The 13,880-nt window shown below is 45.3% G+C and overlaps 1 protein-coding gene across 1 annotated transcript; it reads right to left on the reverse strand.

Moving 5' to 3' along the window:
* Positions 1-8,249: 8,249 nt before the first annotated feature.
* Positions 8,250-9,227, reverse strand: LOC147701196 (free fatty acid receptor 2-like). The gene has a single exon (XM_086929318.1). It carries the CDS (start codon positions 9,225-9,227, stop codon positions 8,250-8,252), a length of 978 nt encoding a protein of 325 aa, XP_086785444.1.
* Positions 9,228-13,880: the final 4,653 nt, after the last annotated feature.

Below are 13,880 nucleotides of genomic sequence, written 5' to 3' on the forward strand. Positions count from 1 at the left end.
CAAAATTATTTTTTGGTCTCTAAAAGCATATTTTTCCATACTAGTCCTTGGCACTAGTCCAATTATTTAACTATGCATGTGGCTGTGCTTCTTGTGAAAGGGTAGGATGCCATCAGTCACTCTGAAGTTTACCAATGTCTGACGTGGGCTAGGCTCCATGCTGTATGTTGGTTGCAGTAAGCAGAAGAAACATTTGAATGAGACAACAATGGGGCATATTAACAAGGGCCTTATCTCTGCTTTTTTGGCAGTAAAAGCCAAAAAAATGGAGATAATATTATCGCCCTATCTACAAGGGGATGCTAACATGCATTAGCGCATGTTAGCACTCGTTTTCCCGATGCCTCGCTTTGCATCTCTATTGGCATGCAAAGTGGGAGCCACTGGCCAGTACTGCTTGTAAATTATTGCTGATGTTCACATCGCAATATTTACAAGGAGGCCCACACATTTTAGCAGATGTTAGTTTTTGGCGAAAAGCACGGTTTTCACCAAAAACTAACATCTGCTGAAATGCTGACTTAGGTACACTTACCATAGGGGGTGGATTATGCTGATACGACAACAGGATTGCATCAGCAAGGTTATCGCCGTTTTCCATAGAACATCTCTGAAAAACCAGGGATGTTCCATGGAACACAACGCTATCGCTGGAATAATTATCACCATTGCACTACGCGTTGTTAATACAGCGCTAGCATTCTCGATAATTATCAGCGATAGCCGGCGATAAACATTTTCACGCTGGGGGCGGCAAGCGATAACTATTGCAGCTGCTTGATAATATGCCCCAAAGTTTAAAAGGATGAAGAGGGCTGACTGGAAAACCCTGAAAGTAATAATGTATACAAATGATTTTTGTAAAATCCAAAGGTCGTGCCTAACACCAGAGCTAAAACAAATGCAGCTTTGTGCTTTTGTGAGCAGCTTTTGTGAAACGTTTGTGCTGGTTTGATCAGCCATGTCCAGACCACGCCTCAACAGTTCTGGTACCAAACAGCCGCTTTGGCTCAGGAATGCCACAAAGGTGTCCTGCGTTTTCTCTCTAACAGTAAAGTTATTCTTTTTATGAAAGAAAAGCTGTTATTGAAAATACTATTGATTTTTAGCAATTTCTACTCTTCCCTCCTCTTGAGCTGCTTTAAGAATGCGGCCTTGAGGATGCATTGAAGATGCTCTGTGCAACACTGTCCTCGTGCGAGAGCTCTGGGAACTGAAATCACCACAAATGGGAACTGATAAAACAGCCATGGGGATAAACCAAACATCTTCATGAAAGAACGCACCAGCAGGGCCAGGGTAAGTCAGTGAGTATTTCACTCAGCTGATGTCCTTCACTTCTATTGTTTGAATAAATACAAACCTAATACCAGGAAATATGCGTGGATTTACATCAGAATTTACTGATATCTCGATGAGATACATCACAAGCAGGTATTTTTCTATGAAGGACGGGCCTACCTGCCATTCTGGAGGTTTCTTGTTTTTATTAAGGTTTTACCCACAAACTGTGAACATTTCCTTGAAAGCCGAACCTGGAACTGAAAATGGACGTTCCCTTTTCTCTCAAGTTAACTTTAAAACTATTTACTTGGGACTTTAAATTTGGATTCTTTTTTTCTGTGTAATTTTCCTTTAACCCCTTCGCCGCGTTGGGGGGTGGGGGTGTCTGAGCGTGGCGCTACTGTGCTTGTGACGGAATCACACCGTCATGAGTCAAGGGAGGCGTGTGCTCATGACGGCGTGGTTCCGTCACGGCCCCCCCACTCATTAATTCGACCGCACAAGCGGAGAATTAATGCCGCGTGGGCTGAGCGGCCGCAGCATGATGGAACCACACCATCATGAGCACACGCCAGCCGTAGCTCATGACGACGTGGTTCCTTCATGAACACGCAAGGTGTTAAGCAATTTAATTGGGGCACAAAATTCCCAATCTTTACATGAAAACCCACATGCAAATAAAATTCATACCAAGTGTGCTGCTATTCATGGGGGGGGGGGGGGGGCAGATTTACAGGCCCAGTGCGCCACTTTTGCACCGCCGTTGAGTCACTTCGTGACATAGTGGCAGGGTAAAGCTAGTGCCATGCTGTGGGGTATTTACAACGTGACACATCTAAGGAAATACATCACGTTGTGAAGCCTTGCGCCACATGAAACCTGCGTCAGTTTTCATGTGGGCGTACCGTTGCAGGGTGGCTGTCCCAGCTCCGGAACGCCTCGTAAGAGTGCCTGAGGGAAATCTACAAGATTTCACTCAGTCACGTTTCTGGCCCCGCTGCGCCAAAACCTTGCGCCTGCTTGAAGCATGCGTAAGGTGTAAGGCGCCATGTGGAAGATAAGCCGGGTTGGCATAGTGCTGAAGTTGCATCACGCCCGCGACACAACTCAAGCACTGTGCCAAACTTACGCCGGCAGATGTGACTCGCATCTGCCTATCCTTGTGCCATGGCGCGCCACATTGTAAATGTGGTGCATCCGTGGTGGCACAGCAATGGCATTGCGTGTCGCACGTTTCTTGGTGCATCCCTGCGGATTTGCAGGGTTGTGTCAAGTAACGTAAATCTGCCACGGGATGCTTAAGGATCATGAAAAGTTAGCAAGAGAGCTTCACAACCCCAAACAAAATCCGTTTTAATTTTCAAGTGTGAAACATTCTTGAAAAGGCAATTGTCTAATGCTCGTGGATGGGCCGATAAACTGTGTTGCCCTAGAGATGAAAAGTGAAAGGTTCCTCACCTGCAGTGCAGACAAAGAGTCGACAACCTTTAAAAGTTCAAAAAGCACTTTAAATGTACCCAGATAGGGCGTTGCCACCCATCAGCGCTCTCTGGTCAACCAATCCAATCAGGGACCAGCGACGTTGGGTAGAGGAAATGGCGTATACAGGAGCCTAAGGGGCATATTATCAAGCCCAATTTTGCTGCTTTAGCTGCTGTTTTCGTCCGAAAAGCGGCGGTGTATATATCGTTCAATTACCAAGGACACGCTAACGTGTGTTTCCTTGAGTTAGCAGCTCTTTTTTCTCCACTTTGCATGTCAGATATTATTATCGCTAATGACATGCAAAGTGGGCGTACCTTAGCAAAAGTAAATGGAAAACACTCACTAACTCTTCTTCGCAATATTAACAATGCTGTCCCTAACCCGCGATGCGAGAGGAAATGACGCGCTAAGTCCCCTTTATCGCAGGATTTAAATCCTGCAAAAATTCTGACTTAGCCATCTCTTCCATAGGAGGTGGATTGATGGGCTAAGTCCACCATGGCCTATCAGAAAGGATTTCCCTATAACTGATGTTTTATCGCAGGATTTCCTGCGATATTCCTGCATTTCAATGCTATTACTGGATTTATATCGCCAATGCGCAAAGCGTTGTTAATACAGCACTAGCATGGCGATAAAATCCAGTGATAGCCGGCGATAGCAAAAAACGTGCTAAGCGCGTTTAGCGATAATTATCGCTAGGTTTTGTTAATATGCCCCTAAATCTTTTGCCAAAAGCTTTTGTAACATATAAATATAATGCCAAATGTATTTGTGTATTCCAAATGGTGTCAAGTGGGGAGAAGGGTTGCACGTTTTTTCTTGGTAACTTTTGGAAAATGTACAGGGCACAAGTTCGAATGTCGATGGACCTGGCTCTGCCACTCATCTTTGTTTTTGCTGATCCATTCGACAGATCAGGAAGGCTGCACCCGCGATTTACGCACGGGCTGTTTTTTCGTATGAAAGTTATCGAGTGATTTTGGGCCATAACTGATTGATTCAGGTGACGCTTTCAGAAACTAATCGAGGGATATTACACCACGCCGAATAAGAGGTTATAGCATGCTCTCGTTTTCATAGGAGCCTGCGGGCCCACCCCCCACTATCAATGCTGCCCTACGCACTGGGTGGCTGTTCGGTGCCCCCACCCTCCCCCACATCACATCCTAGTCCTGAAGAAGACCCCACTGTAGGGTGCGACTGAACCTACACCACTTAGGGGTCCAAACGTCGACTGTCTCTTACAACGCCTACCCATCCTCAACAAAGTATTATTACTGTGCAGGACCACATGGGGTAGGATTATAGGAATGTTAAACAATGTATGGGGTTACAATAATTATGCCCATGTGATGTCAACCATTTGAATTTTTGTGTGACCACATGTAACTATTACAACTGTCTAATCACTACCTTGACCCTCACAAATCACTTCCCCATTTCTCCTACTTTCCCTTTGTCCCACCTCGGGCACTAAGGTTTATCTTTGGGGAGTATATATATATATATATATATATATTTTTGCATATACTAAGAAATACGTAGTCTGGGACCCCTATCTCTGTAACAAAAGCTCATCTTTACAGGGCCGATAACACAGGGACTGCACAGTAACAGTGATACCTGTTTGACGGTCACATCCTGAAAAGTACTGTGACGGTGGCGTAGAAACACACACACAACATAATACCATGTCACAGACACACAACACACAATTCTTTTCTAATTTTGTGGGAAACCTCCTACCTGTTAGCTGAAATTGTCAATTTCTTTATTGTAGAGTAGAGGTATGCGAGCCAACAAATGAACAGGGAGAGCCGAGCCAAGGGTCTGGCTCGGACCTTAGAGCCCGTGCACGAGCTTAAAAAAAACCTTAACATATTTTCTATTCAAATCATACAATAAACCACGTAAAATACGACAAAGCTGCTTCAAAATTTAAAAAGTATATTTATTTAACATATGGAAGCGGTCACATTATTAGAGCACACTGTAGCACAGCAGTGAGATGATCTAATTAAAAGTGATAGTTTTGTACTCCCGTATTTATAAGCGCCTTCATACTTGATAACGAAGAACAAAGAGTTTTGTTAAATCATATATTTGCCTAAGATCACACAATTTAAAAAGGGAAGCAGCGATATATCCAGGTTTTCTGATTTCACTTTCTACAAATTAACCAGTAAATGGGTATCTGTTTGTCTTTCTTTATTTAAAGGCTTCCTTTATTCAGTCTTAGTGCATTTTTCTGTAGTTTTTTAAATATAGCACGGCCTCGAAGGTATGGAGTGCTTTACATGAGCACCAGTTACAGCACATATGCAGGATTTAGAGGCATGGGAAAACTAGGTGATTTGACCAGAATCACAATTGAGATGACGCCGAGACTCAAACTTGCACCCCAGTTCCTTCCACAGTCTGCAGCTTGCAGCTCTGACAGTAACACCACTTCCTGGGTAGATGAAGGGAGTGGGCAAGCAGGCAAAAGCCACACAAAAGAACGGCTCGTTATGGGCTCGAGGCTGCAACAGGACCTCGAGCTGAGCCAGAGCCTGGCTTCAGGCTCGAGCTTTCAGTGGCTCACCCGCCTCTATTGCAGGCCAGTGTGAGTCTGTGAGAATGCTGTGGACCGAGTCGGAATTCGGCGATATCTGGGGTGGAAAGGGTTAAGATTTTCCAGGCCAGAAGGTGAGGGTCCCTTTGTTATTGGCCCATTAAGAATGGTATGCCGTGTCACCAGACCAGAGGCCAGGACCCTTGGGGCGCTACAGGAGGGACAGGGGTGTGGCTATCACTAGGTGAGCAGATGCTGCGGCTCCGGGGCAAATGTCTGTCATGGGACCAGTCCAGCCCAATTATGGCAAGATATTGGTCCCCAAATAAAGGGCAGAGGAGCCTATTTTCCTTGCTTGCCGTAGGGACCACAGTATCCCCGCCACGGAATCGGAGAGAGGGGTGGGCTCCCTATAGCCGCCCCATCTACATGGTTAGATTCAGGACTCGACACGTTTGAGCATCATCTGTCTACTTAATAGTGGTCTGATCTCTGGCCAAAAGGGTAGGGAAGTGGATACTCAGCTACACACCGACGCTCTGTGCGATCCTGGGCAATTTTGTGGCTTGCACTTTTCTGTACATGATTACATTGCTCTGGTCCCGGTCGGATGCGTGCATACATCACCCCACGCCTGTAACTCTGGATTTCCTGTGTCTAAGCGTCATCACACGGCGGTGGTCCTGGCTTGCACGTTTCTAGACATCACTACAAGTCTGTGATCCCGGGTTTCCTGTCTCTATACATCGCTCCTTGGGCTTCGATTGTGGATTGCACATGTATGTAATCATTTCTTGGCTGTGATCCAGAATTAAATGTATCTGTGCGCCGATCCCTGTCTGTACTACTGGATGGAAGGTGAGTATGAATTAATGCCTGCTCACAATAGAGACCCATTCAGTCCATTAACGGCCCTGCTCCATTCATTCCTTCCTGCAGGAACCTCACTCCCAGCAAGAACCAGGATCGACCTCGACCATCTTGAGCTATGGAGTGGTGAAGACCTGGGTCTCGCGGCCACTCCGGCAGGAAGGCGGTGTGTGTCAACAAGCACAAGTCTGCCTGAATCCCATCGCTCTGCGCCACTCGATGCCTTTGTACGGCTAGTTCTCGGTGGCACAACTGGACCTCACCACAAGCCTCATTCTGGGCACCAAACGCTTGGCACAAAAATGACGCGGTGAATCCACACGCTGCCAGCCTCACACAACAAAATACCACACCACCCAGAAAGATAAAGGGCCCAGGAACCACAATACACATATATACAACAGATTTGCTTTTCATCACCATTACATATTTACAGTACTCTGTACAATATTCCTGGTTACCCACCTCAGTGCAGTCACCCTGGAAACATGTCTATATATCATTACATGGCTCTGACCCTGTAATCACATGTAATGCAACACGTCTATGACATCCCTTTCTTCCTGAATTGCACATATCTATACAGTCTTTCACTGCCTGTATCTTTTCATGACTGCACGGCTGTGATGTGTGACTGTACATCTATATACATTACATGCCTGCAGCTAAGAAATTAATGTGCTTAAAAAAGAGCGCATGTATGTAAGCTGAATTTGTGCCTGTGTATGCATGATTACATGTCTGAAATCCTGGTTTGCTTGCCTGCTCATAACTTGATGGTTTCAATGCTCGATTGTATGTGATTTGTCATGAATATGTGCCTGTATTTCATAACTGCAAGACCTGATCTTGACTGCTTGAGCGTTCTTCATTTTTGTAGGTGCAGAACTAATGAGCCCTTCCATGTAAATCCTGGCGAGCCTGTCGAGAACACGTGCAAAGTGTTTTATTGAGAGAACTCACCTAAATCTAGCCCCATCGGTATCAAATACTTTTCATACATCCGAAAATAAGGAATTACCAGGATTATCAGACCTAGAGTTACTGATTCCCCTGGTTATTCCTCATTTCTTAGTGGATCCTCATAGTGCACCTCATAATGGGTTGGATTTTCCCCAGCCCTGGTGTTATTGGTACCCCTGAAATTGGTTACTCTGGACCAGTGACTGACCCACCCCCATTTACTGGACCACTTGTAACAATGGCTTAATTGCATGGCCACTGGAATTATGCGATGGTGCGGCTGAAAGATTTGCCCCATTTGCCACACAATCCATCATCTGTTGCATACTCTCTGGATTTTAACATAAAATAAATTCTTTCTTTCTGAAACGATAAAAAAATTACAAAAAATTCTGCAACATGTGTTTCCACACAGTGGAAGGCCCTGTGCCAAGGTTGACAGGTCGCTTTTCTGTTGCTTATTGCTATATTTGGGTGTTAAACCGGTAATCATGAGGTGCAACCATTGCCTAGACAGTGTTAACAAGTGTACAAATGACAAAATAATTTGGTACTACTATAAAAAAGTGCCACATTACACCACATAATTTAGCTTTTTTTGCTGCATAATGTACTCAATCCTGCTGCATACTTTGGACCTCCCCTGCTGTATAATTCCAGTGGCCTGGTTTAATTGTCATGAATCAAATGTCATAAGACCAAGCCTAGCACCGTTGTGTTTCAGATCATGCATTCTCAGTTTGGGCAGGACTGTTTCTAATGGAGCAGGTCCATGGGCGATGTGGCATGTGGTTGGCCCCCTTCATTAACTGTGCTGTCCAGCATCAAAGAAATAGTGCCTTAAGCAGCCATTCAGATTCATCTCAACTGTTCCATCCATCTCTTAGACAATGTCACTGCCACCCTGCTGAAAAACAGGGCTTGTGGAGTGTGTTCGAGGAAGTGTCACAGGTAAAATGTCAAACCCTTCTAGGTCATTCAGTGGGCAGGTCTGGACAGGATGTACCACTGCTCCTCTGACAATCCTCTTTGTGGTTCCCATACAGAGAAGGTTCAAGAAGAGGCGCAGACAGTCACCCACCTGTCACCGTCAGAGGGCACTAGACAGTGTTGTCACCATTTGAGGCTTGACATTCACCACCTCCTCCACAAACACTGATGAGAGCCGGTGCTTGGTGGAGATGTAGGTCTTCTGCAAGGACTTCCAGAAGTGACCAACACCCTTGTCCACTGCTGATGAGAGGAAGTAGAAGATGAGAGGGTCCAGGAAGGCATTGCAGGTGCTAAACAGGAGAGCTTCACTCCTCCACCACACACTTGTCCCCTTCACAAACCCAACCACATGGGAGACATTGTAGGGCGCGAAGCACAGGACAAAGATGGCTACGGTGCTAACAGCGACCCGGACAGCTTTCTTCTTCTGGTCAGCGTGCATGCGCGACTGCATCAGGATCTGAATGCAGCGGACATAACAGAAGATGGTGACGGCCAATGGCATCAGGAAGAGGACAATGGACAGCTCCAGCCTCACCGGCACTATAATCGCTAGTTGCTCCTTCGTGAAGTTCTCATAACACTCAAGACCTTTCTCAGTCTCTTTGACGAAAATGGTGTCGTTGGCGCTGTACTTAGTTTCAAGGAAGATCGCGAAGGAGGAATGGCCAATGACAAAGAACCAGATCCCAATGGAGATGCAGAAGGAGTATTTGGGCTTCTTGTAGATTTTGTACCTGATGGGGTAGGCTGCCCCGAGGTATCGGCCAACGCTCACGCTGGTGAGGAAGTAGACACTGGCATAGATGGTGCTGAAGTGGAAAAATTGGTAGATGGGGCACAGCAGCGTTGGTAGGGTCCACTGCTTGTTGATGGTTGCTATGATCTTGACAGGCAGGAACACGATGAAGAGCAGGTCAGAGACACAGAGGTTTATCATGTAGATCAAGTTAGGCGTCAATCGGCTCCGCGCTTTCTTGTAGAAGACATAGAACACAAAGAGGTTAGCGGGTAACCCCAAGACCAAGGTCACAAAGTAGATCACCAGGGACAATGCTTCCAGTGCTTTATCCATGATAACTCATTATTTCACGAGTGATCGTGGCCACAAAGGAGCTCTTTTTCAGAGCACCGATGTGCCTCCTCTGAAGCACTCAGGTAGATCCCTGTCGCTGGCGACGACTGACCCTCTAGTTGCTCACACACTGCAAAGTGCATGACACCAGCAAGCAGACAAATACTAAAAAGGGCGGTGAAAGCCCATGGCGGCTTGCCAGTCAAACAATAGTCTTGTTGTCTCTGTGTACAAGATGGGGGTAAATGGTCCAGAAAGATTGGCACTTAGAGATGTTGAGCTGCAATACCTTCCTTCATGAGCCGTCCATAAAGCAATAAAGTCATCAGCAATTTCTTCCTGGGCTATTAAAAGTCTTCTATTTCAGTGGGCACATTAGTGCCACACACAGATGTGTTTTTAAGCATGGGAGCAAAGTGGCAGAGAGTGTCCGTCATGGCTGCCCGTCAGCCTTTGGCATCAGAACAAATATACCATTACAGGGCAGGACACACTGGCTGAGCTGCCCTCTCATGTTTGGATAAGCTGCTGATATGAAAAGTAAATGAAGCCAGGCTTTGTGCACTGACGGTGCATGGCACTGAGCCACGAGGGATTGCATAACAATAGCACTGACCAAGCCAAGAGGTTTGACCTTTGCATAGTGCATGCTCTGAGAGCCGCCCATCGTGCGTCCATTCCGTCAATTCATGCAGGCACTGATCCAGGCACAAAGACATACGTGCACCCACTGACACCCTGGTTTCTTGGCACTATCTAGTGCTGGTACAGTGCTTTATGATATCTGAGGGCTCGGGGAGCAGGACACCCCAAGTGGAAACCGAAGATTCTCCTCTGTGCACTGGACTATTGAAAGGAAGTGGGGATGAACACTCCAGAATGACTGCAGGGGGTGATATAGGGTTTGGAACTTAGATACAGTCTGACATGGTATAAAATAAGCTCCTTAGTCACTTAATGCTACTACATTTAGAAATAATAGATCTTTATCTACAAGTAAATTGAGCAGTGTATATAAAATTAGGTAAACAAAGAAATCTCATGAAGTAAGATGCTATTTCTGCAATACATTGAAGTCTCAGGGCAAAATATCCTGTGGGCTGTAGAATGAATCGTGTGGAATCTTTGGATTTCAGTTATTTCATTACTACCTTTGTCCCCTAACAAATATAGCTGCCAGACCGAATACTCGGGCACTATGAAATGTAATGAGATTTATCAAAGAGCGCACATACCAGAAGGCGTCAAGGCGCTATGATTTGTGTGTCCTTAGTTCTGATTTCGCTACGGCTCTTCGTTTAAAAGGAAAGTTGATAGTTTACAGTTTTTGAGCTTCTTACCTAGAACTTACCACCCGAAATTAAAATAGGATATACAAAGGGAGATTTCTCGAAGGAAACGAGAGCCTGGTTCACAGTCACAGCCTCAAGTATCCAGTTAAAGTAGCCAAAGGAGATATGAGGTTGGGGCACCATGCAGGGTGAAATGTGAACCAATACCTGTGAAACTGACACACACTTTACATTTTGAAAATTTCCAAGGGGGGCGGGGGATATGGGTTGTGAGAAATTCACCATCATATAGGAGGTGCTCCAGTGGATACCACATTTTCCAGTGTCATCTGTCACGATTGGCTGGTTGTGGGCCCCGTGTTTCCCTGGCAGGATCGGTGCACCCTCATGATGTTCTGCTGGGACACCTAGGCCTGCTCACGACAATGCTGAGATGCGCGTATGCCAAATAAAGTTAATCAAAACATGTGGTTCATTCAGCTTACTAAACCTAAATATGAAACACCATGAAAATAATGTAAGAAATAATATGTGGAAATAGATAAGTCCCGTGTACATCATGTGTAATTCAAGAGAGCAGCCTATATGCGGGTTACAGGCTAACATATCATTAAGCGCATATAAACGATGATAACACTGCATCACCACCAGCAACGATGACGAAAATATGCTTTCGCGACCTAGCCTTTAAATAGTTTATTAATTATTTATTTAATGCATTTTTATAAAGCGCAGACTTTACCTGAAGGTGTCAGAGCACTGTACAATAGAACCAGTTACGTTACATGAGAGAACTGTTGCAGGAATAGAACAAACAAAAATAGCATGCCATAGAGTCGAAGCGACGCAGGCAAAAGGCACACAATCTCAAGCACAGCATGAACAGACTGTACAAGCAAAAGTAAGAATAAATATGAAAAATTTTACAATGACTAAAGAAAAAAATGCAGGCAAAAGGAACACAATTTCAAACGCAGCAAGCACAGGATGTACAAGCAAATATATAAACATATGTGACAAATTTACAAAGACTAAAGAACTTCCCAGCGCGGTCTGAGAAGGAGGGACTTAGGGGCATATTATCAAGGGGGTTTATCTCCGCTTTTTTGGCTTTAAAAGCCAAGAAAGCGGAGATAAAATTATCTCCCTATTACCTAGCTGTCGCTAACACCAGTTAGCGACAGCTAGTAGGAGATAGCGAGCATCTTGGGCCTCACTTTGCATGTCAGTGATATTTATCACTAATGACATGCAAAGTGGGCGTGCCAAAATGTTAGCGACTGGAAACAGTTGCTAACATCGCTATCTCCTATTACCAACTTTTGGAGATATTCGCGCTATCTGCAGAATGCAGCACACATAGAAAAAAGAAAAACGAGGAGAAATAAAGATATTTCTCCCTGTTGCGCCTCCATTACGCCTCCCCTGGGGACGCGTAATGTTTTGGCACGGCCACAGATTTAAAATTTCTCGTAAATCTGGGGCAGTGTCAAAAGGCCATGGATGTTGGTGGGAATGCTCATTGCACCCCCCTTTAACGCAGAACACAGCATCAAAGGGACTGATATTTATCATGCAGCAGTAAGCCAAAAAAAGTGGCCTAGTGCTGCCTGATAAATATCACGCAGGCTTCTGGAACGTCACAAAGAGTGACGTTCCGATGGAGCAAGGGCCACATAAATGAGGCCCTACACATTAATAATCAAATATATACATGAGGCAGATCAAGAATACCTTGTATTACGTTATAAAATCCCATTTGACCTCAACGGGTCTTGATGCTCAAAATCACAGTGCCTCTCCCAGAAATACCAGAGAACATACAATATAGGGGGGCATCACTTTAGATGAAACAGGCCTATTGGCTTCATCAAGGTTTACCTACATTACAAAAACAGCAAATCACAAAAAAACATAATTTTGTACGTTGATTCAGTAACCAATAGGAACCATGGGGAAATGCATACTAATATCAATAAAGCACATAAACTTTGATTAGTAATCACTACCGACAGTAGTATTCCAAAAAAGCATTTTAAAACAAACATAACATGTCCGTGAGCTTTTTATATATTTTCAAACCACATAAAATGAACCACAAAACAACTCCCAGAAAACACCACTTTCAGGCCAGATAAAATGCAGACATAGACTCAGCCCCTGGAGGACGCAGCACTCCCAGCTGTAGAGCAAAAGCTCCAGCCTTGGGAGTGCTTTAAAACATTATTTGAAAATCCCAGAGGATCAGGGATTCTTTAAACCTGCAAAAGTAGAGTCAGTTTACAAGGATTACTTCTGGGGGGCTGCCTTATCTCCTCTAGCCTCCTACAAGACGTTTCAGATTAGTTGGGAATGTAAGGTGTATTTGTAGAGGGCTGCTTGTCACCTGGGAAAGTTTCCAGGGATTGGTGGTGCCTCTGTCGTCCTGGGGACACCACAAGGAAAAAAATATTCACATTGGCCTGCCCAACAGGGCATTGTGGGGCACGCCAGCCAGGAGCATTAAATAGGTTTGAAGCAGCACTCCGGTTATGATTGGAAAAACTGCAAAACTTTTCTTTTGTGTTGTTATTTTCTTGGGTGTGTCTGGTCCCACTTAGGCACCCGGAATCCTTTCATTTGTTGGGCACAGTTGGAGAACCCACCCCGGCTGCCCCGGCTGGCTCCCCATGCGGGCAGCATCTTTTCATGCTGAAAGAGAGCCGGCAACTTGGTGGGGATTCCTCCACGGTGGTGGTCACCCGGTCCCCCAGACATGAGCACAGGGAGTCGGGCAGGCCCACTACTGCTGGGGGAGCGCTACAGTGCTCTCCCTTCACATTCCTGGTGTTCTGATATAGGCCCCCGGTACAAAAAACAGCCCAGGGATTGGGATCCCCAAGCCTCTCAAGCTATGGAGAGGGGGCCCCATGCATGGTTCCTCCTAGGGTTCTTACTTCGAGTTGCTCCATGTGCTAACCCCCAAGTGCTGGCCCACACATGCACTCAGTGTCTTGAAAAGGGTCAAAGGTCACTAATCCTAAAAATGCCATGACGTGGGCTCTATTGGGCCGATATGGACGATCATGGGCCTATTCTACTCTTGGTGATGAGCTCTAGCCACCATGAGCAGTTTTAGAAGACTCAGTTGTGTATACAGAAGGACTTCTGATACATCCCCTCATGAGGCACACCATTGGCGTTCACAAACAAATGATTCGCAAGTTGGGGTTGAATGAGTTTCAAAGTTTTTCAACGTTTTATTGACGCATAGTTCATGCTGATATTTACATCATATCAGTTGCGATGTGAGTACATTGGATTGATGTCAAACATATTCCCAAGTTATTCCCGATGCATTTCGGGCGGGAAAGCCCTTGAT

Source organism: Lissotriton vulgaris, chromosome 7 (genome assembly GCF_964263255.1).
Source record: "Lissotriton vulgaris chromosome 7, aLisVul1.2, whole genome shotgun sequence".
Classification (NCBI taxonomy): domain Eukaryota; kingdom Metazoa; phylum Chordata; class Amphibia; order Caudata; family Salamandridae; genus Lissotriton; species Lissotriton vulgaris.

What these genes read in the sequence shown, in the direction of transcription:
- LOC147701196 (XM_086929318.1), bottom strand. Translation starts at nt 9,227, where the DNA reads ATGGATAAAGCACTGGAAGCATTGTCCCTGGTGATCTACTTTGTGACC.